The following is a 25171-nucleotide window of genomic DNA, read 5'->3' as shown; positions in this document are numbered from 1 at the left end:
AATGTGTCCTGGAGCTCTGCTTACCCAGAGCCCCGCCTCTACTAAGGAAGGAGAGAGACAGGCTAGGAGTATGGATTGACCTGTCAACGCCCATGTTCAGCGGGGAAGTAATTACAGAAGCCAGACTTCCCACCTTCTGCATCCCATAATGATCCTGGGTCCATGCTTCCAGAGGATTAAAGAACAGGAAAGCTGTTGGTCTGCTTCTAATTCTGCTTCTAAGACCCCTTCTGTTTTGATCATCACATTAGGTTTGCTTGCATTGCTTAACGCTATGGTCTATTTACATAACCATTGTTTTGAGACCAGCACTGGTTTAATCCCCACTGGTTCGTGCTCTTTTTCCACTTCGCCCCCTCTCTAGTCACATCCTGTTTTCCACTGGTTCGCACACTTTTTTCCTTCTCCCCACCCCCTATCCTATGTACTTTCTCTTCCTGACACTTCTGCCTCAGGAGATATAAAGGACAGGATTTTCTAGTGAAGAGAGATTTTGATTGATTGCACTGCATTCTCGCTCATCAATAAAGATTGAACTGCGTTCCCAGTTCAGCCATGAGTCCCTGGCTGTCTGTCTCCTGCCCACGAAGCTAGCCCGGCATTTGGCTCCCAAACAGGGACCGGCAGAAAGCTATCAGGGAAGGGAATGGGATTTGGAGTGCTGGTGGTGGAAACTGTGTGGAATTGTACCCCTCTTATCCTATGGTCCTGTCAGTGTTTCCATTTTATACATAAAAATTTTTTAAATAAATAAATAAAGCAAAATAAAATAAAAATTGGTGGCTACAAAACATAGGCAAAGAAGACCTAACAAACAGGTAATTAAAATATTTGAAAGATAAAGAACAGAACAAATATATAAAACAACAATTCAAGAGAGGGGTACTAAAGAGAGTATGGAACTGTAAATAAAGTTTTATCAGAACACAGTCATACTGGGAGGCGGAGCTACGAGCAGCAGTTCGCTTTCTCTACTCTCCTCTCCTCTCCTCTCCTGGATCAACTAGGAATACCAAAGGAGACCAACCGAACCGAAACAAGACAGGACTAGAATGACCACAGGAACCCAGTAAATCACCCGTGAGAACAAACACGCATGGCTGGTGACAGAGAGGAGAGAGGGGCCTAAGGAGAGATTAAGTGACTGCTAACAGTTCAACAGTTTATCAGTGGAGACACCACCTCCAGTCTGCTCCACAACAAGGGGATAGCTGAAGGGAGGAAAGGACACCCCAGAGACTCACCAAGTGCAACTCTGAGTCTCCATTGCTACTACCCTCAGAATCTGGAGCAGCAACAGGGAGGGACACCAGGGCACAGAGATCTAACCGGGAAACTCAGGAGAAGACCTATACCTCCTTGGCATAGCTGAGGGGCTGTGAAAGTCTCTTTGCATAACCACTGGATTATCTCTGCCACACCCTGCTTTATCTCTTGGTCAGGAGTCAGTGATTAAGCGAAGAAGCCTATTGATAGTTTAAAAGCCCTCAGGCACCCATAGCCTACAGGGAAGAAAAAAAAGAGGCTTTTACACCACTGAGCTCCAACTCAGGGATTGAAAAAAAAATGTTAACTTCCACCACTGTGAACCCTTTAATTAAATTACTTAGACACAAGTCAATCCAGGCAACAGTGATCAATAATTTGAAAAGTACTGATAAAGGGAACTCATAACATAATATATAAAATGGTTAAAACAACAAGAAAAAATATTGGAGACTCGAACCAGGACAAGAGTCCAGCTAAAAGTCCTCCAGAGCGCGAAGCACAAAACAACGAGTTCAACATCCAAACATTAGCTAAGGAAATAATAACAGGAGTGAGTAAAGAATTTGAAAAAATTGTAATCAGAAATGCAGGAACAACAAATGAGAATATGGAAGAAAATTCTAATTATCTCATGGTTATTAGAGAGCTGAAAGCTGAAATCTCTGAGCTAAGAAGACAACTACCTGAACAAGCTAAAACAGTATCAGAGCAGGGCAACAAAATAGATGAACTACAGAAAGCAGTAGAGGGCAGAGAGAATAGAATATATGAGGCTGAAGACAGAATTAGCAAGATTGAGGATGAACTAGAGACAACTAAAAAAGAAGTAAGAGATTTCAAAAAGAGATTAAGAGATGCTGAAAACAACAACAGAGTCCTATGGGATGACTTCAAAAGAAACAATATATGCATTATTGGCTTACCAGAGGAAGAAAGAGAAGGAGAGGAAGAAAGCATTCTCCAGGCCATAATAGCTGAAAATTTCTCTAGTCTAGACAACACCAAAGACATAAAGATTCAAGAAGCCCAGAGGGTCCCAAACAGAATTAACCCAGACCTAAAGACACCAAGACATGTCATACTTAGAATGGAAAGGAATAAGGATAAAGAAAGGATCCTCAAGGCTGCAAGAGAAAAACAAAGAGTCACCTACAAAGGAAAACCCATAAGATTAGCAGCAGACTTCTCCATACAAACACTACAGGCCAGAAGAGAATGGCAAGATATCAAGTGCTCAGTGAGAAAGGATTTCAGCCAAGAATACTATATCCTGCTAGACTGTCATTCAGACTAGATGGAGGCATCAAAACCTTCTCAGACAAGCAACAGTTGAAGGAAGCAACCATCACCAAGCCTGCCCTGAAAGAAGTTCTGAAAGGTCTCCTATAAACAACCAGACCACCACAAATAGGACATATATCAAAACACTCTAAAACTCTACAAGAATGGCATTAAAATATCTTCAATCTTTGATATCAATAAATGTCAATGGCCTGAATTCACCTATTAAAAGACACCGAGTAGGAAGATGGATCAGAAAACACAACCCAACAATATGTTGTCTACAGGAAACTCACCTAACGCAACAAGACAAACACAGACTTAACGTGAAAGGATGGAAAACTATCATTCAAGCCAATGGCCCACAAAAAAGGGCAGGAACAGCTATTCTCGTATCTGACATGATAGACTTGAAAATAGATAAGATTAAAAAAGATAGGAATGGACACTACTTAATGCTCAGAGGATCAGTCAATCAAGAGGACTTAACAATTATTAATATCTATGCACCCAATGAGAAGCCATCTAAATACATCAAACTTCTACTGAAAGCGCTACAGCAATATATTAACAGTAACACAATCATAGTAGGGGACTTCAACACCCCACTATCACAACTTGACAGATCATCCAGGAAGAAAATCAGTAAAGACATAAGGGAGCTAAATAAAGAGATAGATAAACTAGAACTATTGGACATTTTCAGAGTCATTCATCCCAAGAAACTGGAATACACATTTTACTCAAATCCACATGGATCATTCTCAAGGATAGACCATATATTAGGCCACAAAGACAGCATCAGCCTATTCAAGAGCACTGAAATCATCCCAAGCATCTTCTCAGACCACAGTGGAATTAAACTAACACTTAATAATCAACAAAAGATTAGTAACAGTGCCAAAATGTGGAAGCTCAACAGTACACTTCTTAACAACTTCTGGGTCAAAGAGGAAATCAAGGAAGAAATCAAAATGTTTCGAGAGTTCAATGAAAATGAAGACACAAGCTATCAAAATGTTTGGGACACAGCTAAAGCAGTCCTAAGAGGGAAGTTCATAGCTATACAAGCACACATTAGGAAACAAGAAAAGGCACAAATAAACAGCCTGATTGCACATCTTAAAGACCTAGAAGAAGAACAACAAAGGAACCCTAAAGCAACCAGAAGGACAGAAATCACTAAAGTTAGGGCAGAAATAAATAACATTGAGATAGGAAAACCATACAAAAGATCAATGAAAGTAAACGTTGGTTCTTCGAAAGAGTAAACAAAATCGACAAACCTTTAGCCAGACTCACAAAACAAAAAAGGGAGAAGACCCAAATAAATGGGATAGTAAATGAAAGAGGAGAAATCACAACAGACACTGCAGAAATTCAACATATCATGCGAGGCTTCTATGAACAACTATATGCAACGAAGCTAGAGAACCTGGAAGAAATGAATGATTTCCTAGATACCTACCAACTGCCAAAACTAAGTAAAGAGGAAGGGATAACATGAACAGGCCCATCACAGCTAATGAAATTGAAACAGTTATCAAAAATCTTCCCAAAAATAAAAGTCCTGGACCAGATGGTTTTACAAATGAATTCTACAAAACCTTCAAAGAAAAACTAATACCTCTACTTTTAAAAGTCTTCCAGAAGATTGAAGACACTGGAATACTCTCTGCCAGCTTCTATGAAGCCAACATCACCCTGATACCAAAAGCAGACAGGGACACAACCAAAAAAGAAAACTACAGACCAATATCTCTGATGAACATAGATGCGAAAATATTGAACAAAATTCTAGCCAACCAGATACAGCAGTATATCAAAAAGATTGTTCATCATGACCAAGTGTGGTTTATCCCAGGCATGCAAGGTTGGTTTAATATACGTAAATCAATCAATGTGATCCACCACATCAACAAAAGCAAGACCAAAAACCACATGGTCATATCAATAGATGCAGAGAAAGCCTTTGACAAAATACAGCATCCCTTTATGATCAAAACACTACAAAAAATGGGAATAGATGGAAAATTTCTCAAGATAGTGGAGTCTATATATAGCAAACCTACAGCCAACATCATACTCAATGGTGAAAAACTGGAAGCATTTCCCCTCAGATCAGGTACTAGACAGGGCTGCCCACTATCACCATTACTATTCAACATAGTGTTGGAAGTTCTTGCCATAGCAATCAGGCAGGAGCAAGGAATTAAAGGCATACAGATTGGAAGAGAAGAAGTCAAACTCTCCTTATTTGCAGATGACATGATAGTATACATGGAAAAACCTAAGGAATCCAGCAAGAAGCTTTTAGAAATCATCAGGCAATACAGTAATGTGTCAGGCTATAAAATTAACATTCAAAAGTCAGTGGCATTCCTCTATGCAAACACTAAGTTAGAAGAAATTGAAATCCAGAAATCAGTTCTTCCTTTATCTATAGCAACAAAAACAATGAAATATCTAGGAGTAAACCTAACCAAAGAAGTGAAAGACTTGTATACTGAAAATTATGAGTCACTACTCAAAGAAATTGAAAAAGACACAAAGAAGTGGAAAGATATTCCATGTTCATGGGTTGGAAGAATTAACATCATCAAAATGAATATATTACCCAGAGCCATCTACAAATTTAATGCTATCCCCATCAAGATCCCAAGCACATTTTTTAGGAGAATAGAAAAAATGCTACAAATGTTTATCTGTAACCAGAAAAGACCTAGAATTGCCAAAGCAATCTTGAGAAAAAAGAACAGAACCGGAGGCATCACACTCCCAGATCTCAAACTGTATTATAGGGCCATTGTCATCAAAACTGCTTGGTACTGGAACATGAACAGACACACTGACCAGTGGAACAGAATTGAGAGCCCAGAAATGAGGCCCCACACCTATGGACATCTAATCTTTGACAAAGGGGCTCAGACTATTATATGGGGAAAGCAGAGTCTCTGCAACAAATGGTGTTGGAAACAATGGGTTGAAACATGCAGAAGAATGAAACTGAATCACTGTATTTCACCAAATACAAAAGTAAATTCCAAGTGGATGAAGGACTTGGATGTTAGACCAGAAACTATCAGATACTTAGAGGAAAATATTGGAAGAACTTTTTTCCGCATAAATTTTAAAGACATTTTCAATGAAACGAATCCAATTACAAGGAAGACTAAGGCAAGTATAAACCTATGGGACTACATCAAATTAAAAAGCTTCTTCACAGCAAAAGCAACCACTACCCAAATCAAGAGACCCCTCACAGAATGGGAGAAGATCTTTACATGCCATACATCAGATAAGAGTTTAATAAGCAACATATATAAAGAGCTTGCTAGACTCAACAACAAGACAACAAATAACCCCATCCAAAAATGGGGGGAGGACTTGGACAGAATATTCACCACAGAAGAGATCCAAAAGGCCAAGAAACACATGAAAAAATGCTCCAAGTCTCTGATTGTCAGAGAAATGCAAATCAAGACAACAATGAGATATCACTTCACTCCTGTGAGAATGTCATACATCAGAAAAGGTAACAGCAGCAAATGCTGGAGAGGGTGTGGGGTCAAAGGAACCCTCCTGCACTGCTGGTGGGAATGTCAATTGGTCCAACCTCTGTGGAAAACAGTCTGGAGAACTCTCAGAAGACTAGAAATGGACCTACCCTATGACCCTGCAATTCCCCTCCTGGGGATATATCCTAAGGAACCCAACACATCCATCCAAAAAGATCTGTGTACACATATGTTCTTGGAAGCACAATTTGTAATAGCCAAAACCTGGAAGCAACCCAGGTGTCCAACAACAGATGAATGGCTGAGCAAGTTGTGATATATATACACAATGGAATACTACTCAGCTGTAAAAAATGGTGACTTCACCGTTTTCAGCCAATCTTGGATGGACCTTGAAAAAATCATGTTGAGTGAAATAAGTCAGAAACAGAAGGATGAATACGGGATGATCTCACTCTCAGGCTGAAATTGAAAAACAAGATTAGAAAAGAAAACACAAGTTGAACCTGAAATGGAATTGGAGTATTACACCAAAGTAAAAGACTCTGGGGTGGGTGGGTGGGTGGGGAGAATACAGGTCCATGAAAAATGATGAATGAAATAGTGGGAGTTGTTTTGTTAAATGGGAATCTGGGGAATGTTATGCATGTAAAAAAAAAAAAAAAAAAAAAAGAAGTAGAAACGCAAAGCAGAAATTGAGTTTGGAGTATGGCACCAAAGTAAGAAAGCAGAAGTACACTAGAGTTTGCAGTGAGTACCTCCCTAACACTTCCTCTCCACTATTCCAAGCTTTGGGTCCATGATTGCTCAACAATTTGTTTGGCTTTGTATGTTAACTCTCTTTTCAGTCACCAGGTTCCAGGTGTCATCAGGATGCCGGCCAGGCTTCCCTGGATTGAAGACCCCACCAATGTGTCCTGGAGCTCAGCTTCCCCAGAACCACCCTACTAGGGAAAGAGAGAGGCAGACTGGGAGTATGGACAGACCAGTCAACGCCCATGTTCAGCGGGGAAGCAATTACAGAAGCCAGACCTTCTACCTTCTGCAAACCACAATGACCCTGGGTCCATGCTCCCAGAGGGATAGAGAATGGGAAAGCTACTGGGGAGGGGGTGGGATATGGAGATTGGGCGGTGGGAATTGTGTGGAGTTGTACCCCTCCTACCCTATGGTTTTGTTAATTAATCCTTTCTTAAATAAAAAAAATTTAAAAAAAAAGAACACAGTCATACTTATTCATTTACATACTGCCTATGGCCTCTTATGTTCTATGTTATAGGCATATATATGAAATCACATTGTTTATATCAGCAAAGGTGACTATTGGTAGCAGAGGCTTCATGACCCTAAAATACTTTCTATTTAAATTTATATGGAAAATTTGCTAGGGCTAGGAGATAGCTCACCCAGCCAGTTGTGTACATTGCCTTGCACTGAGTCTGTGCTGAAACTCAGGTACCACAGGGAAAAAGAATATAATTGGCCCAAGGGCTGGGATATATCATGATGGTTATACAAAAGACTTTCATGCCTGAGGCTCTGAGGTCCCAGGTTCAATCCCAGTACCACATTAACATAAGCCAGAGCTGAGCAGTCTCTCTCTCTTTTTCTCTCTCTACCTACCTATCTATATATCTATTTTTATATCTCTAACTCTTATCTCTCTTTCTCTCATTAAAATAACTTTAAAAAAAATTTGGCCCTGGTGAGTGGAATTTGTACATGAACAAGGTCCTGACATTTTAAGAAAAAGAAGTTTGACAACCCCTACTATCAGAAAGAAAACCTTCCTAAATGTCAAACATTTTTTGAAATTAAAATATACTGATCATACCAATAAATATAAATGAATTTAACTCACATATATAAGGATACTCAGGTTGTTTTCCAGAAGAAAAAATAAAACTGTCCAGGAATATTGAGACTGAGACACAACCTAGTAAAAATATTGTACGTTGTTAAAATTGGGTTGAAACTTGCAAAAGAATGAAACAGGTTCACCACATACCATGCTCAAAAAAATGAACTACAAATAGATCAAAGACGTGGACATTAGACCAGAAACCATCAAGTACACAGAAGAAAACATTAGCAGAACATTCTACAGAATGTTTACTTAGGAAATTTCTTAGAAGACTCAAGATCAACAGCAATGAAAACAGAAAAAAATAAGTCAACTGGACTATATAAAATTGAAATTTTTCTTTTTATTTCTTTTTCTTTTTTCTTATGTTTTTTTTTCTTTTCTGATTTTTTTAATTGGGGAATTAAAGTTTTACACTCAACAGTAAGTACAATAGTTTGTACATGCATAACATTCCCCAGTTTCCCATATAACAATACAACCCCCACTAGGTCCTCTGAATCCTTCTTGGACCTGTATTCTCCCCACCCACCCACCCACCCTAGAGTCTTTTACTTTGGTGTAATACTCCAATTCCATTTCAGGTTCTACTTGTATTTTCTTTTCTGATCTTGTCTTTCAACTTCGGCCTGAGAGTGAGATCATCCGATATTCATCCTTCTGTTTCGACTTATTCACTCAACATGATTTTTTCAAGGTCCATCCAAGATCGGCTGAAAACAGTAAAGTCACCATTTTTTACAGCTGAGTAGTATTCCATTGTGTATATATACCACAACTTGCTCAGCCACTCATCTGCTGTTGGACACCTGGGTTGCTTCCAGGTTTCGGCTATTACAAATTGTGCTGCCAAGAACATATGTGTACACAGATCTTTTTGGATGGATGTGTTGGGTTCCTTAGGATATATCCCCAAGAGAGGAATTACAGGATCATAGGGTAGGTCCATTTCTAGCCTTCTGAGAGTTCTCCAGACTGTTCTCCACAGACCAATTGACATTCCCACCAGCAGTGTAGGAGGGTTCCTTTGACCCCACACCGTCTCCAGCATTTGCTGCTGCTACCTTTTGTGATGTATGACATTCTTACAGGATTGAAGTGGTATCTCGTTGTTGTCTTTATTTGCATTTCTCTGACAATCAGAGACTTGGAGCATTTTTTCATGTGTTTCTTGGCCTTTTGGATCTCTTCTGTGGTGAATATTCTGTCCATGTACCCCCCCCATTTTTGGATGGGGTTATTTGTTGTCTTGTTGTTGAGTTTGGCAAGCTCTTTACATATGTTGGTTATTAAACTCTTGTCTGATGTATGGCATGTAAAGATCTTCTCCCATTCTGTGAGGGGTCTCTTGGTTTGGGTCGTGGTTTCTTTTGCTGTGAAGAAGCTTTTTAATTTGATGTAGTCCCATAGGTTTATATTTGCCTTAGTCTTCTTTGTAATTGGATTTGTTTCACTGAAGATGTCTTTAAAATGTATGCGGAAAAGAGTTCTGCCAATATTTTCTTCTAAGTATCTGATAGTTGGTGGTCTAACATCCAAGTCCTTGATCCACGTGGAATTTACTTTTGTATTTGGTGAAATACAGTGATTCAGTTTCATTCTTCTGCATGTTTCAGCCCATTGTTTCCAACAGCATTTGTTGAAGAGACTCTGCTTTCCCCATATAATAGTCTGGGCCCCTTTGTCAAAGATTAGATGTACATAGGTGTGGGGGCTCACTTCTGGGCTCTCAATTCTATGCCACGGGTCAGTGTGTCTATTCATGTTCTATTCATGTCTCTTCATGTCTATTCATGTTCCAGTACCAAGCAGCCCTATAATACAATTTGAGATCTGGGAATGTGATACCTCCGGTTCTGTTCTTTTTTCTCCAGATTGTTTTGGCAATTCTAGGTCTTTTCTGGTTACAGATAAACATTTGCAGCATTTGTTCTATTCTCCTAAAAAATGTGCTTGGGATCTTGATGGGGATAGCATTAAATTTGTAGATGGCTCTGGGTAGTATTTTCATTTTGATGATGTTAATTCTACCAACCCATGAACATGGAATATCTTGGCACTTCTTTGTGTCTTTTTCAATTTCCTTGAGTGGTGACTCATAATTTTCAGTATACAAGTCTTTCACTTCTTTGGTTAGGTTTACTCCTAGATATTTTATTGTTTTTATTGCTATAGTAAAAGGAGTTGATTTCTGTATTTCAATTTCTTCTAGCTTAGTGTTTGCATAGAGGAATGCCACTGACTTTTGAATGTTAATTTTGTAGCCTGACACCTTACTGTATTTCCTGATGATTTCCAAAAGCTTCTTGCTGGATTCCTTAGGTTTTTTTGTGTATACTATCATGTCATCTGCAAATAGGAAGAATGTGACTTCTTCTCTTCCAATCTGTATGCCTTTATTTCCTTGCTCCTGCCTGATTGCTATGGCAAGAACTTCCAACACTATGCTGAATAGTAATGGTGATAGTGGGCAGCCCTAATACCTGAACTGAGTGGAAATGCTTCTAGTTTTTCACCACTGAGTATGATGTTGGCTGTAGGTTTGCTATATATAGACTCCACTATCTTGAGGAATTTTCCATCTATTCCCATTTTTTGTAGTGTTTTGATCATAAAGGGATGTTGTATTTTGTCAAAGGCTTTCTCTACATCTGTTGATATGACCATGTGTTTTTTGGTCTTGCTTTTGTTGATGTGGTGGATCACATTGATTGATTTACGTATATTAAACCAACCTTGCAGCCTGGGATAAACCCCACTTGGTCATGATGAACCATCTTTTTAATATACTGCTGTATCCCGTTGGCTAGAATTTTGTTCAATATTTTTGCATCTGTGTTCATCAGAGATATTGGTCTATAGTTTTCCTTTTTGGTTGTGTCCCTGTCTGCTTTTGGTCAGAGTGATGTTGGCTTCATAGAAGCTGGCAGGGGTACTCCAGTGTCTTCAATCTTCTGGAAAACTTTTAAAAGTAGAGGTATTAGTTCTTCTTTGAAGGTTTTGTAGAATTCATTTGTAAAACCATCTGGTCCAGGACTTTTATTTTTGGGGAGGTTTTTGATAACTGTTTCAATTTCATTGGCTGTGATGGGCCTGTTCATGTTATCCACTTCCTCTTTACTTAGTTTTGGAACTGGGTAGGTATCTAGGAAATCGTCCATTTCTTCCAGGTTCTCTAGTTTGGTGGCATATAGTTGTTCATAGATGCCTGGCATGATATGTTGAATTTCTGTGGTGTCTGTTGTGATATCTCCTCTTTCATTTACTATCCCATTTTTTTGGGTCTTCTCCCTTTTTTGTTTTGTGAGTCTGGCTAAAGGTTTGTTGATTTTGTTCACTCTTTCGAAGAATCAACATTTACTTTCGTTGATCTTTTATATGGTTTTCTTATTCTCAATGTTATTTATTTCTGCCCTAACTTTAGTGATTTCTGTCCTTCTGGTTGCTTTAGGGTTCCTTTGTTGTTCTTCTAGGTCTTTAAGATGTGCAATCAGGCTTTATTTGTTCTTTTTCTTGTTTTCCAATGTGTGCTTGTATAGCTATGAACTTCCCTCTCAGTACTGCCTTAGCTGTGTCCCAAATATTTTGATAGCTTGTGTCTTCATTTTCATTGAAGTCTCGAAACATTTTGATTTCTTCCTTGATTTCCTCTTTGACCCAGAGGTTGTTAAGAAGCCTACTGTTGAGCTTCAACATTTTGGGACCATTCCTAATCTTTTGTTGTTAAGTGTTAGTTTAATTCCACTGTGGTCTGAGAAGATGCTTGGGATGATTTCAATGTTCTTGAATTTGCTGATGCTGTCTTTGTGGCCTAAAATATGGTCTATCCTTGAGAATGACCCATGTGGATTTGAGTAAAATGTGTATTCCAGTTTTTTGGGATGAATGACTCTGAAAATGTCCAATAGTTCTAGTTTATCTATCTCTTCATTTAGCTCCCTTATGTCTTTATTGGTTTTCTGCCTGGATGATCTGTCAAGTTGAGAGAGTGAGGTGTTGAAGTTCCCTACTATGACTGTGTTGCTGCTAATATATTGCTGTAGCTTTCACTAGATGTTTGATGTATTTAGATGGCTTCTCATTGGGTGCATAGATGTTAATAATTGTTAAGTCCTCTTGATTGACTGATCCTCTGAGCATTAAGTAGTGTCCATTCCTATCTTTTTTAATCTTATCTATTTTCAAGTCTATCATGTCTTATATGAGAATAGCTGTTCCTGCCCTTTTTTGTGGGCCATTGGCTTGTATGATAGTTTTCCATCCTTTCACTTTAAGTCTGTGTTTGTCTTGTTGAGTTAGGTGGGTTTCCTGTAGACAGCATATTGTTGGCTTGTGTTTTCTGATCCATCTTCCTGCTCTGTGTCTTTTAATAGGTGACTTCAGGCCATTGACATTTATTGATATCAAAGACTGAGGATATTTTAACGCCATTCTTGTAGAGTTTTAGAGTGTTTTGATATATGTCCTATTTGTGGTGGTCTGGTTGTTTATAGGAGACCTTTCAGAACTTCTTTCAGGGCAGGCTTGGTGATGGTTGCTTCCTTCAACTGTTGCTTGTCTGAGAAGGTTTTGATGCCTCCATCTAGTCTGAATGACAGTCTAGCAGGATATAGTATTCTTGGCTGAAATCCTTTCTCACTGAGCACTTGATATCTTGCCATTCTCTTCTGGCCTGTAGTGTTTGTATGGAGAAGTCTGCTGCTAATCTTATGGGTTTTCCTTTGTAGGTGACTCTTTGTTTTTCTCTTGCAGCCTTGAGGATCCTTTCTTTATCCTTATTCCTTTCCATTCTAAGTATGACATGTCTTGGTGTCTTTAGGTCTGGGTTAATTCTGTTTGGGACCCTCTGGGCTTCTTGAATCTTTATGTCTTTGATGTTGTCTAGGCTAGAGAAGTTTTCCGCTATTATGGTCTGGAGAATGCTTTCTTCCTCTCCTTCTCTTTCTTCCTCTAGTATACCAATAATGTGTATATTGTTTCATTTGAAGTCATCCCATAGTACTCTTTTGTTGTTTTCAGCATCTCTTAATCTTTTTTTGAGATCTCTTACTTCTTTTTTAGTTTTCTCTAATTCATCTTCAATCTTGCTGATTCTGTCTTCAGCCTCAGATTCTATTCTCTCTGACCTCTACTGTTTTCTGGAGTTCATCTATTTTGTTGCCCTGCTCTGATACTGTTTTAGCTTGTTCAGCTAGTTGTCTTCTTAGCTCAGCGATTTCAGCTTTCAGCTCTCTAATAACCGTGAGATAATTAGAATTTTCTTCCATATTCTCATTTGTTGTTCCTGCATTTCTGATTACAATTTTTTTCAAATTCTTTACTCACTCCTGTTATTATTTCCTTAGCTAATGTTTGGATGTTGAACTCGTTGTTTTGTGCTTCACCCTCTGGAGGACTTTTAGCTGGACTCTTGTCCTGGTTGGATTCTGCAATATTTTTTCTTGTTGTTTTAACCATTTTATATACTATGTTATGAGTTCCCTTTATCAGTACTTTTCAAATTATTGATCACTATTGCCTGGATTGACTTGTGTCTAAGTAAGTTAATTAAAGGGGTCACAGTGGTGGAAGTTAACAGTTGTTTCAATCCCTGAGTTGGAACTCTGTGGTTTAAAAGCCTCTTTTTTTTTTCTTCCCTGTAGGCTATGGGAGCCTGAGGGCTTTTAAACTATAAAAAGGCTTCTTAGCTTAATCACTGACTCCTGACCTAGAGATAAAGCAGGGTGTGGCAGAGATAATCCAGTGGTTATGCAAAGAGGTGAATTCAGGTCACTGACATTTATTGATATCAAAGATTGAAGATATTTTAACGCCATTCTTGTAGAGTTTTAGAGTGTTTTGATATATGTCCTATTTATGGTTGTCTGACTGTTTATAGAAGACCTTTCAGAACTTCTTTCAGGGCAGGCTTGGTGATAGTTGATTCCTTCAACTGTTGCTTGTCTGAGAAGGTTTTGATGCCTCAATCTAGTCTGAATGACAGTCTAGTCTGGTTAGTGTTTTCTTCCAGAGTCTCATTTGTTGTTCCTGTATTTCTGATTACAATTATTTCGAACTCTTTACTAACTCCTGTGATTATTTCCTTAGCTAATGTTTGGATGTTGAAATCATTATTTTGTGCTTCACCCTTTAGCTGGACTGTTGTCCTGATTAGTTTCTCCAATATTTTTCTTGTTGGTTTACCCATTTTATATATTATGTTATGAGTTCCCTCTCTTAGTACTTTTCAAATTACTGATCACTATTTCCTGGATTGACTTGTGTCTAAGTAAGGTAATTTAAGGGTTCACAGTGGTGGAAGTCAACAGTTGTTTCAATAGTATTTTAATCCCTGAGTTGGAGTTCAGTGATTTAAAATCCTTTTTTTTTTTCTTCTCTGTAGGCTATGGGGCCTGAGGGCTTCTAACTTAATCACTGACTCCTAACCAAGAGATAAGGCAGGGTGTGGCAGAGATAGTCCAGTGGTTATGCAAAGAGACTTTCACAGCCTCCCAGCTATGCCGAGGTATAGGTCTCCTGAATTTCCTGGTTAGATCTCTGTCTCCCGGTGTCCCTCCCTGCCGCTCCTCCAGATTTTGAGGGCAATAGCAATGGAGACTTAGAGTTGCACTTGTTGAGTCTCCGGGGAGTCCTCTCCTCCCTTCAGCTGTCCCCTTGCTGGTGGGACAGACTGGAGGTGGTGTCTCAACTGATAGAGAGTCGGACTGTTACCAGCCACTTAGTCTCTCCCTAGGGTCCTCTCTGTCACCAGCCACGTGTTTGCACTCACCAGTGATTTGGTGGGTTCCTGTAGTCGTTCTAGTCTGTCTTGTTTCAGTCCCAGGTGATCTCCTTTGGTATTCCTAGTTGATCCAGGAGAGGAGAGAAACAGATCTGCTGCTGCTTGTAGCCCCGCCCCAAATTGAAAATTTTCTATATAACAAAGAGAACCATCACCAAAACAGACAGACACCCTATCAAATGATAGATCTTTTAAAATTTTATTTATTTCCTTTTGTTGCCCTTGTTGTTTTTTTATTGTTGTTGTCATTGTTGGATAGGACAGAGAGAAATGGAGAGAAGGGGGAAGACAGAGAGGAGGAAAGAAAGACACCTGCAGACCTGCTTTACCACTTGTGAAGCTACTCCCCTGCAGGTAGGGAGCCAGGGCTCAAACTGGGATCCTTAGGACAGTCCTTGCACTTTTTACCACCTGTGCTTAACCTGCCCGAGTCCTCCAGATGGTAGATCTTTACATGCCATACATCAGACAAATAAAGTCAGCAATGAGATACCACTTTATACCTGTGAGAATGTCATACATTAGACAGGACAGGGAAAGCAAGTATTGGCAAGTTATGTGGAGAAAGAGGAATCCTTTTTTTTTTTTTTTTTCCTTTTTTTAAATTTCTTTATTGGGGAATTAATGTTTTACAATCAACAGTAAAAACAACAGTTTGTACATGTATAACAACATTTCCCAGTTTTCCATATAATAATACAACACCCACTAGGTCAAGAGGAACCCTTCTATACTACTTCTGGGAATGTAAATTAGTTCTATTGCGGAAAACAGTCTGGAAGTTTCTCAGAATACTAGAAATGAACCTCCCTTATGAGCTGACAGTACTCTTCTATGGATATCTACCCAAAGAAGATTAAAAACATTCATGCAGGGAGTCGGGGGCGGGGGTAGCACAGCTGGTTTAGCGCACGCGGCGCAAAGCGCAAGGGCCAGTGTAACAATCCTGGTTCGAGCCCCCAACTCCCCACTTTCAGGGGAGTCGATTCAAGTGGTGAAGCAGGTCTGCAGGTGTCTATTTGTCTCTTCCCCTCTGTCTTCCCCTTCTCTCTCCATTTCTCTGTCCTATCCAACAATGATGACATCAATAACAGCAACAATAACTACAATAATAAAACAAGGTCAACAAAAAGGAATAAATTAAAAGAAAACATGCATGCAAAAAGAGCTATACCTATGTCCTCAGCAGCACACTTTGTAATCACACAAAACTGGAAACAACTGCTCAGTTATAAAAAATGAAGAAATCAACTGCAACAGAACTTGAAGGAATCACGTTAAGTGAGATAAGCAAGAAGGACAAATATCAGATGATTTCACTTATGGTAGAACTTAGAAAATAAGGGAAGAAAAAGAAAGCACAAGGTGAAACTTGAACTAGGTTTGGTGTATCGCTGCAAAGCCAGACTACGGGGGAGGGGGAGAGGTGAGTAGGGTCAGCAGAGCATTGAGGACCACTGCACAATGACAAAAAATGATTTGAGTTGGTGGTGGGAGATGTGTACAGATGAGAAGTTGTAAGCTTCCAATAGCACAGCTATATACAAGATACTGGGTACTGTACAGCAAACCATAACAAAGGGACTTTTCAAAGTTAACCCAATTAACAAATAATGTGATGATAATATTAACTATTGATTGTCTTTTTGAACCCTAAGACAGCAGGAACCTCACATCTTCACTATAGAGCCCCTACTTCCCCCAGTCCTGGCACCCTTGGATAGGGCTCACTTTCCCGTATGCTTCTCCCAATCCATACCAAATAATATTGCATCCGCCGATCACAACCTAACCAAAGCAACGATTGCCATCTCAACATGCTTCACCTCAGTGTGTATCCAGAGACTTCACGTGTGGAATGACAACCCTTCAGCTTCATTACTCGGGTGAGACCTTTCCTTTTATAGTACACTCTAATTTCATCTCAGGTAGTTCACTTTCTAACAAAGTCCCATAACCTAGACATACACCAGTTTCTGTGAGAGAGAGCGTATGTGCACATGTATCCATAAACTACTGCAAAATATATACCTGAAAGCAGGATTACACTAGAGTTTGCAGTGAGTATCTCCCTAACACTTCCTCTCCACTATTCCAATCTTGGGATCCATGATTGCTCAACAAATTGTTTGGCTTTGTATGTTAACTCTCTTTTCAATCACCAGGTTCCAGATGCCACCAGGATGCTGGCTAGGCTTCCCTGGATTGAAGACCCCACCAATGTGTCCTGGAGCTCAGCTTCCCCAGAGACACACCTTACTAGGGAAAGAGAGAGGCAGACTGGGAGTATGGACCGACCAGTCAACGCCCATGTTCAGCGGGGAAGCAATTACAGAAGCCAGACCCTCTACCTTCTGCAACCCTCAACGACCCTGGGTCCATGCTCCCAGAGGGCTAGAGAATGGGAAGGCTATCATGGGAGAGGGTGGGTTATGGGGATTGGGTGGTGGGAATTGTATGGAGTTGTACCCCTCCTACCTTATGCTTTTGTTCACTAATCCTTTCTTAAATTAAAAATTTAAATAAAAAAAAAAAAAAAGATGAGAAGTTGTAGCCATGTGCCAATGACTACCCTGTAAAACATTATTTCCCAAATAAAAAGATTTAGGGTGGGGGAAGAAACATGTACCGAGTTTTTAGGCATGAAAACAAAGAGTAGAAGAATGAATAAAACATCATGGTATAATAAAGGAGAACAAAGATTTCATTATTCTTATAATGTAAATTATAATAATCTTGAAAGGAAATTTATGTATGTATATATATGTATATGTATATATATTTGATAAAATGCTTTAAAAAGTAGGTTCTTACAAAAATGTGAAATTGAAAGGCTGGTATATTGATACAAGTCACAACTCAAAAAGGCATAATACTGGATTAATAGTCAAGATAAAAAAATTGATAAAATTCACCTCAAACTATAATCTTACAAGTACTGAATATAACAATAACTATAACAACAATGCCGAATAACAGGATATATAATAGTCTTAAAAAGGAAATTCGTGGTCCGGGAGGTGGTGCAGTGGATAAAGCGCTTGACTCTCAAGCGTGAGGTCCTGAGTTCAAGCCCCGGCAGCACACGTACCAGAGTGATGTCTGGTTCTTTCTCTCTGTCCTCCTATCTTTCTCATTAATCAATAAATAAAATCTTAAAAAAAAAAAAAGTAAGTTCTATAGAATTAAATCAAAGTGACTCTCAGGCAAAATGTCTCTCTGAATTTTTATATATTTGAAAGATAATTTAAGAGAGGAAAAATGTAAAATTAACTGCAGATACCAGCAGCAAAAATTATTAAAGTTCTGCTTTCTGGCTTCCTACTCTCCTTTCCCAACAGACGGGGGAAAAAAAAAATCAAAACTGTTTAAAATCATTTCCTTAGGAAGCTATCACTTCAACTTTATCAAAAGGGTTTTACCAATGATGTATGTATTGATGTACTCTTTTCCCTAGAGCTGACTGCCACCCATTTTTTTTTTTTTAATTTGAGATGGGAGGGACAAGAGAGAGAGAGCACAGAGCACAGTACCAGAGCTCTCCCAGTGGCCTGGCGCTTCATGCAGTGCTCAAGTTCGATGTCTGGAACTGGAGCTCCTTTCCATCCTCTTCCCGTGTGTTCATATGTGTTCTACTATCTCATTCATATGAGCTCTCCTATGAAAGCCTAGTAGCTAGGTTCAAAGTCTGACTATGAACTTGTACCACCTACCTGTTCAGGGACTAGATAACTAGAGAAAGACTTCTGTGGTTAGAAATGTGAACAGTTGGCAAACAATTAATCCCCTCAATAAAAAAATAAAAATTTTAAAAGAAAAAAAAAAGAAATGTGAACAGCAATTCAACAGAGTGATCTCATGTCTGTTTAATCTAAAAATAAAACATGTAGGGTTGGAAATTTTTTAATTCAGGGTTATTGTGGCATAATTTACATAAAGTGAAATTGAAGTTTTTAGGTTTCTCTTTAATCTCTCCTGAATCTCAATCCTTCTTATCCATGGGTATGATCTCTCTTCTAATAGTTTTATTTTTTTTCTAGAATTTTACTTAAGTGGATTCATAAACTACATGTCCAGTATCTTTAACTTCACACAGCTCTTTCAAGACTATTGAGCATATCTGCATGTTTAAATAATTAAGTTGGAATCCACTGTATGAATGGTTCAAAATATATTTATCCATTTACCAGTTGATGGGTTTTTCGTTTTACTTGTTTTAAATCTTGGGCAATTACGACCACAGCTGTCTTTCTGTACTGGTCTATACAATGTGCACACACAGGTCATTTCTGGTCAATGGACACTTACATATTCCCCATCAACTAGTTGCCATTCCATTATTATAGCATCAGTATTAACAAATCAGATGACGACCCCTGTAGGTCTATTTCTGAACCTGTATTCTCCTCCACTGACTTATGTGTATGCACTGATGTTAGACTATCTTGATCACTGTAGGAAATCTTGGGATAAAGTAAGTGCTCCAAGTTTTCCTTTTTCAAAATCCTTCTGGCTGTTCTAGTTCATGTCGTTTTCCATTTTAATGTGCTTGGGTAAGCAGGCAGGGTTTGTGCTTACTTCCCAGCTGCAATCACCTCTCAGCTCTGTCTAATTATTGAGAGTGGGGGAAGTTTTCTCAAATCTGCTCTGCCCAATTTTTCCTAGAGGCACCTGGCAGAACCATGAATAAATAAATAAGGGCTTCCAAGTAAGAACTAACTCCTTGTTCAGCTACCCTGAAATGATAAGCTAGTTCACATTCAAGCCTTCAAGGAAATTATTGAAATTGTAGTATTTATTTACTTATTTATTTCCTCCAGTTGCTGGGGCTCAGTGCCAGCATTACAAATCCACCACTCCTGGTGACAATTTTTCCCTTTTTTAAATATTAAAAAACCTTTTTTTTTATTAGATAGGATGGAGAGAAATTCAGAGACGATGGGGAAGGGGAGACAGAGAGGGAGGGAAAGACAGACACCTGCAGATCCTCTTCACCAACACTGAAGCTATCCCGCCTGCAGGTGAGGTGCGGGGGTTCAAACCTTGGTCCATGCGCGCTTCCTTTCGCATAGTACTATGTGCACTTAGCCGGATGCAACACCGCCCAGCCCCTTTATTGTTTTATTATCTTTATTTATTGGATAGAGGCATCCAGAAATCAAGAGGGAGGGGGAGGTAGAGAGGGAAAGAAACAGAGACATCTGTAACACTGCTTCACCACTCATGTAGCTTCCCTCTTGCAGGTGGGGACTAGGGGCTTGAACCTGGGTCCTTGCACAGTGTAACATGTGCACTTACCCAGGTATGCCATCACCTGGCCCGGCCCCCTTTTTCATTAGTTTCTATGGCATTTCTCTGAAATCTCTTGGATGAACACTCTGGGTGCCTTGTTTCTTCTTAGACCTGTCATACTTTGGAATTGATTTGAGTTCTCTGGTTAAGTTTCAGGAAAGTTATGATTTTCTTGGTTATCTGGCATTTTCTCATTAGGAGGGGACATGCTCTTATAGCTTCCTATATTCTAAGTGTGTGTGTGTGGGGGGGGGGGAAGAATGAAGACTTTTATTTTGTATGTCTGTGGTCCTTTGAATTGCATCTAAGTAATAATTGTACTGTATTTTTAAAATATTGTTCTGTGATAGGTTGAAGAGTGGTGCAACTGGTACATCACCACAAATAGTATGAAAAGCACTAGGAGGGGACCGGGTGGTGGTGCACCTGGTTGAGTGCATATGTCACAATGCACAAAGACCCAGGTTCAAGCCCCCAGTCCCCATCTGCAAGGGGAAAGCTTTGCGAGTGGTGAAGCAGTATTGCGGGTGTCTCTCTGTCTTTCTCCTTCTCTATCACCCCACCTTTCTCAATTTCTGGCTGTCTCTATCCAATATATAAAGATAATAAAAAAAGAAAAAAGAAAAAGAAAAGCACTAGGACTGAAATAATTCTGGCCTAACAGCCTGCTTGGTGGTCAGTCTTTGCAGCAAGGTCAGTTTCCCATAACTGTCTCGGGGTCTGGGTGACTGAGTTTCAGCATGAATCTGCTTTGTTTTTCTCCTCACTGCTCAGATGGAGCTAAAGACTCATGTACCGCAACTCAAGTCTTTCTGAGTCACGTTCGGTAAGTATATCGGTAAGTATATTTAGTTTTCTATACGTTGTGATCAACCTTCCATTAGGGCTGGAAGATCGAAAGCAACAATTGTTTTTGGAAATTAGAAATGGCTTTTCTTTTCAAAATTCCTAACCAGCAATGTGCTCAGACTATAACTGCTGCATGAGTGAGTTGACTCGCATGCTAACTTTTTAAATCCCCTACCTGAATTCAGTCAACTCATGTTTATACCTCATAGACCTACATGGAAAAACTATTATTTTGAAGGATGATAAACTGTTATTCTGGAGAGAGGGGTGAACATACTGCAGTTCAGGAAGGTTGACATTTTTCCACAGTCATATACTAGCTTCAGTATTTCCACAGATGTTAGTTTTTATAAGTGGGTGAGTAAGAAAGACAGGAAGAGTAAGACACAGAGCAGAGCATTGTTCTGTCATATGTGATACTGAAGACTGAACCCAGAACCTCACATGTGCAAGGTATGCCCTCTACCAGTATGTCATCTCCCCACCCCTCAGCTCTATTTCCACACATTTTTTAAATATATATTTTATCAGGACGGGGGTAATGGTTTAGAGCACAGCATTTGCCACACAGGTACAACCCCTCAGCTCCCTCAAAATGTCTGGGTGTTCAGAAGACAATGGTAAAGAAAAGAACATCTTACCCAGCTTTGGCAACACTTATGGTCTGTTGCTCCATTGCTTCATGGATGCTGGTTCTATCATGCTCTTTGAGGCTGTTAAATTCATCGATACAGCAAAGGCCTGCATCTGCAAGGACTAATGCGCCAGCCTCCAAATTCCATTCTCCAGAGTCTTTTACAGCAGTTACTGTTAGACCTAAGGAAAAATTTTTAAAAAGGAAAATCTTGTCAGTTTTTATTTTCAAATTTATTTTATTTTAGGGGGCCAGGTAGTGGCGCACCTGGTTAACAGCACACACTAAAGTGCGCTAGGATGCAGGTTCAAGCCCCTGGTCCCCATCTGCAGGGGGAAAGTTTCATGAGTGGTGAGGCAGAGCTGCAAGTGTCTTGTCTCTCTCTCCTTTTTCTTTTTAAGGTGTTTTTATTTATTATTGAATAGAGACAGAGAAATTGCAAGGGGGTGAGGGGAGGTAGAGAGGGAGAGAGACAATGAGATACCTGTAGCTCTGCTTCACCAGTCATGAAGCTTTCCCCCTGCAGGTGGGGACTTAGGACTTGAACCCAGGCCCTTGCACACTGTAACATGTACATTTAACCAGGCATGCTACCGCCTATCCCTAGTCTGTCTCTCTCCCTCTCTGTCTCTTCTCCTCCTCTCAATTTCTGGCTGTCTTTATCCAATAATAAATAAAAAAAATATTTTTAAAAAATCATCTTATACCTATGAAGGAAAAGAAATACCTATATTCTACAAGGAAGGGCACTGAGCCAACGTCTTATTTTTAGTCTAACAAGATCAATTTTTGTCATCAGAAAACATACTTCCAAATACTCCATTACTGGAAAGTCTCAAGGACATTATGTTTTCAAAATTCTAAAATGTTTTCCTGAGAATTTTGTGGCAAACAGAAGTCTTCAAATTTCTCTCTCTCTCCTTGATAAGCACTCTCACAGAGTGGTCTTAAGTTCTGGAAGCAGAAAACAGATCCAGTGATCTTATGAAAAGAGGAACTATACTCTAAGTTGTTGACAAACAAATGGGTATAAAAGTAGAGAACAGTAGATATTACAGCCCAGTGATAAAAATGAAAACTTGTTCCCAATTGCAGCATAAGGGATGATTCCTTTCATGTTTTTCTGATCTTGAATCACCCATAAGACCAATCAATAAAGCAGTGTGGTCAAAAGCTGAAGCCTTGGCATCAGCTAGACAGATATGAATCCCAAGTCTGTGATTCTGGCTGGCATGTTGTACTAGAATTCCCTAATATAAGTAGGTCTCACTTCACCTGGAAAAGCAAGTAACAAGGAAATACAGATTCTTGGGTATTCAAATAGAATTTGAGTGTATGATACACAAGATTGATTTCAAAATCTATTGTTGAGAAGGGATAAAACCTCTGGCTTGACTTACCAATAGAAAAAAGGATACACAAATGACAAATTCAGGAATGAAAGAGGGAATATCAGGAGCCAGAGACGACCCGAACTGCCCCTGTGGCTACAGACAGACTATGACCCACATAGTCAACGACTGCCACCTCTCCAGATTCAAAGGAGGTCTCGAAACTTTACATCAGGGTCAACCTGACGCTGTTAACTGGCTACAGAAGAAGGGCAGACGCTAGAAGAAGAAGAAGTATATATCCTATACACATTAATAATGAGGAAATACAACAAACAGCTCTATGCCATAAGTTGTAAAACTTATATGAAAAAGAAAAAAAAAGGTCAAGTTCACTGAACTATATAAATTGGCAAAGTTCATCTATAAAGGACAGATTAACTTGTACAATTCTACATCTATTTTGAAAAGCGATGACTATGTTAATTATACTAAATACTTATGGATGATACAGTAATAATATTTTTTGTTGTCACTGGGGTTTCACTGCTAAGTACAGAGGTTTTCAAATAGAAAGGAGCGAAGACACCACAGCACCAAAGTTTCCCCCAGTGTTAAGAGGGCTGGACTGAACCTGGGCCATGTGCATGACAAAGTAAGTGTACTATCTAGTGGAACTGTCTCGCCAGCCTGAAATAATTTAATTGTATACAAAGCTTTTTAAAAGGAGCATTTTCCTGTTCACGTAATAAAATCAGTACTACTACAATACACAAATAAAGATACATTAAAAGAAAAATTGGGAGTCAGGCGGTAGCGCAGCAGGTTAAGCGCACATGGTGCAAAGCGCAAGGACCAGCTGAAGGGTCCCAGTTTGAGCCCCCGCCTCCCCACCGACAGGGGAGTTGCTTCACAAGCGGTGAAACAGGTCTGCAGTTGTCTGTCTTTCTCTCCCCCTGTTTTCCCCTCCTCTCTCCATTTTTCTCTGTCCTATCCAACAACAACGACATCAAGAACAACAATAAAACAAGGGCCACTAAAGGGAATAAATAAATCTAAAAAAAAGTTTAAAAAAAAAAAAGAAAAATTATAGGTCTTGGTGGTGGTATAACCTGATTAACTAAATCAAAAAAAAAAAAAAAACTAAGAAAAGGAAAACCTACTTCAATAGATAAAAAAGAGTGGACCAGGAGGTGGCGCAGTGATAAAGCTTTGGACTTTCAAGCATGAGGTCGCAATTTCAATCCCTGGCAGCACATGTGTTGGAGCGATGTCTGGTTCTTTCTCCTCTTTCTCATATATAAATAAAATCTTTTTAAAAAGTAGATAAAAAAAAAAAAAGAAAAAAGATCAGAAAAGAAAACACAAGTAGAAACTGAAATGGAATTGGCATATTGCACCAAAGTAAAATACAGGTCCATGAAGGATGATAAATGACATAGTGGGGGTTGTATTGTTAAATGGGAAACGGGGGAATGTTATGCATGTACAAACTATTGTATTTACTGTTGAATGTAAAACATTAATTTCCCAATAAAGAAATAAATTTAAAAAAATTGATAAAAAAGAAAATAAGCTTTGAAAAGTTCAGTAATCATTCATGACAAAAAAAAGTGTTACAAAAGTCAAGACAGATTGTAGCCTGATAAAGTGCTTTAATAAAAAATTTACTTAATGATTAAAGACTTGATCCGCGAGTCCGGCAGTAGCACAGCAGGTTAAGTGCACGTGGCGCAAAGAGCAAGGACCTGCGGAAGGATCCCGGTTCCAGCCCCTGACTCCCCACCTGCAGGGGAGTCGCTTCACAGGTGGTGAAACAGGTCTGCAGGTGTCTCTCTTTCTCTCCCCCTCTCTGTTTTTCCCTCTTCTCTCTATTTCTCTCTGTCCTATCCAACAACAATGACATCAATAACAACAATATTTACAACAATAAAACAAGGGCAACAAAAGGGAAAATAAATATTAAAAAAAAAAGACATGATCCTTATTGCGTCCTCTACCTTCACCCCCAACCAAGACCAGAACAAATCAAGGATAAGAATATTTATACCCATCTTATTCAAAAGTCATACCTTGGTAAAATAAAGCAAAGGAATAATTAACATAGATTGAAAATTAAAAGTCGATATTTATATAATTATCTATCTAGTGATAATAAATTTATAGCCTCGGAAGCGGTATAGCAGTGGGGCATAGGACTTGTAAGTGGGAGGTCGGGCATTTGCCAGAGTGATCCTCCAGTCCTTGTGCATAAATCCATAATCTTTTTTTTTTTTTTCCAGGGTTATTGCTGGGCTCGGTGCCTGCACCATGAATCCACCGCTCCTGGAGGCCATTTTTTCCCCCTTTTTG

At 39.2% G+C, this 25171-nt stretch overlaps 1 protein-coding gene across 4 annotated transcripts in view; it reads right to left on the bottom strand.

Annotated features, from left to right (window-relative positions):
- The window catches only part of MCM9 (minichromosome maintenance 9 homologous recombination repair factor), a 94621-nt gene that overhangs the window by 16964 nt on the left and 52486 nt on the right, over nt 1-25171 (bottom strand). For 3 of the 4 annotated variants that reach the window (XM_060190547.1, XM_060190545.1, XM_060190546.1), the window contains one exon: nt 21496-21670. In XM_060190547.1, coding sequence (XP_060046530.1) covers nt 21496-21670 — 175 coding nt within the window. Of the gene's footprint in view, nt 1-21495; nt 21671-25171 lie in introns of those variants that run through there. The other variant, XM_060190549.1, reaches the window with a different exon arrangement.

This window comes from Erinaceus europaeus, chromosome 4 (assembly GCF_950295315.1).
Source record: "Erinaceus europaeus chromosome 4, mEriEur2.1, whole genome shotgun sequence".
In the NCBI taxonomy this organism is placed as follows: domain Eukaryota; kingdom Metazoa; phylum Chordata; class Mammalia; order Eulipotyphla; family Erinaceidae; genus Erinaceus; species Erinaceus europaeus.
Note: the sequence above shows the minus strand (reverse complement) of the source record. Positions and strands in the feature narration are given on the sequence as shown.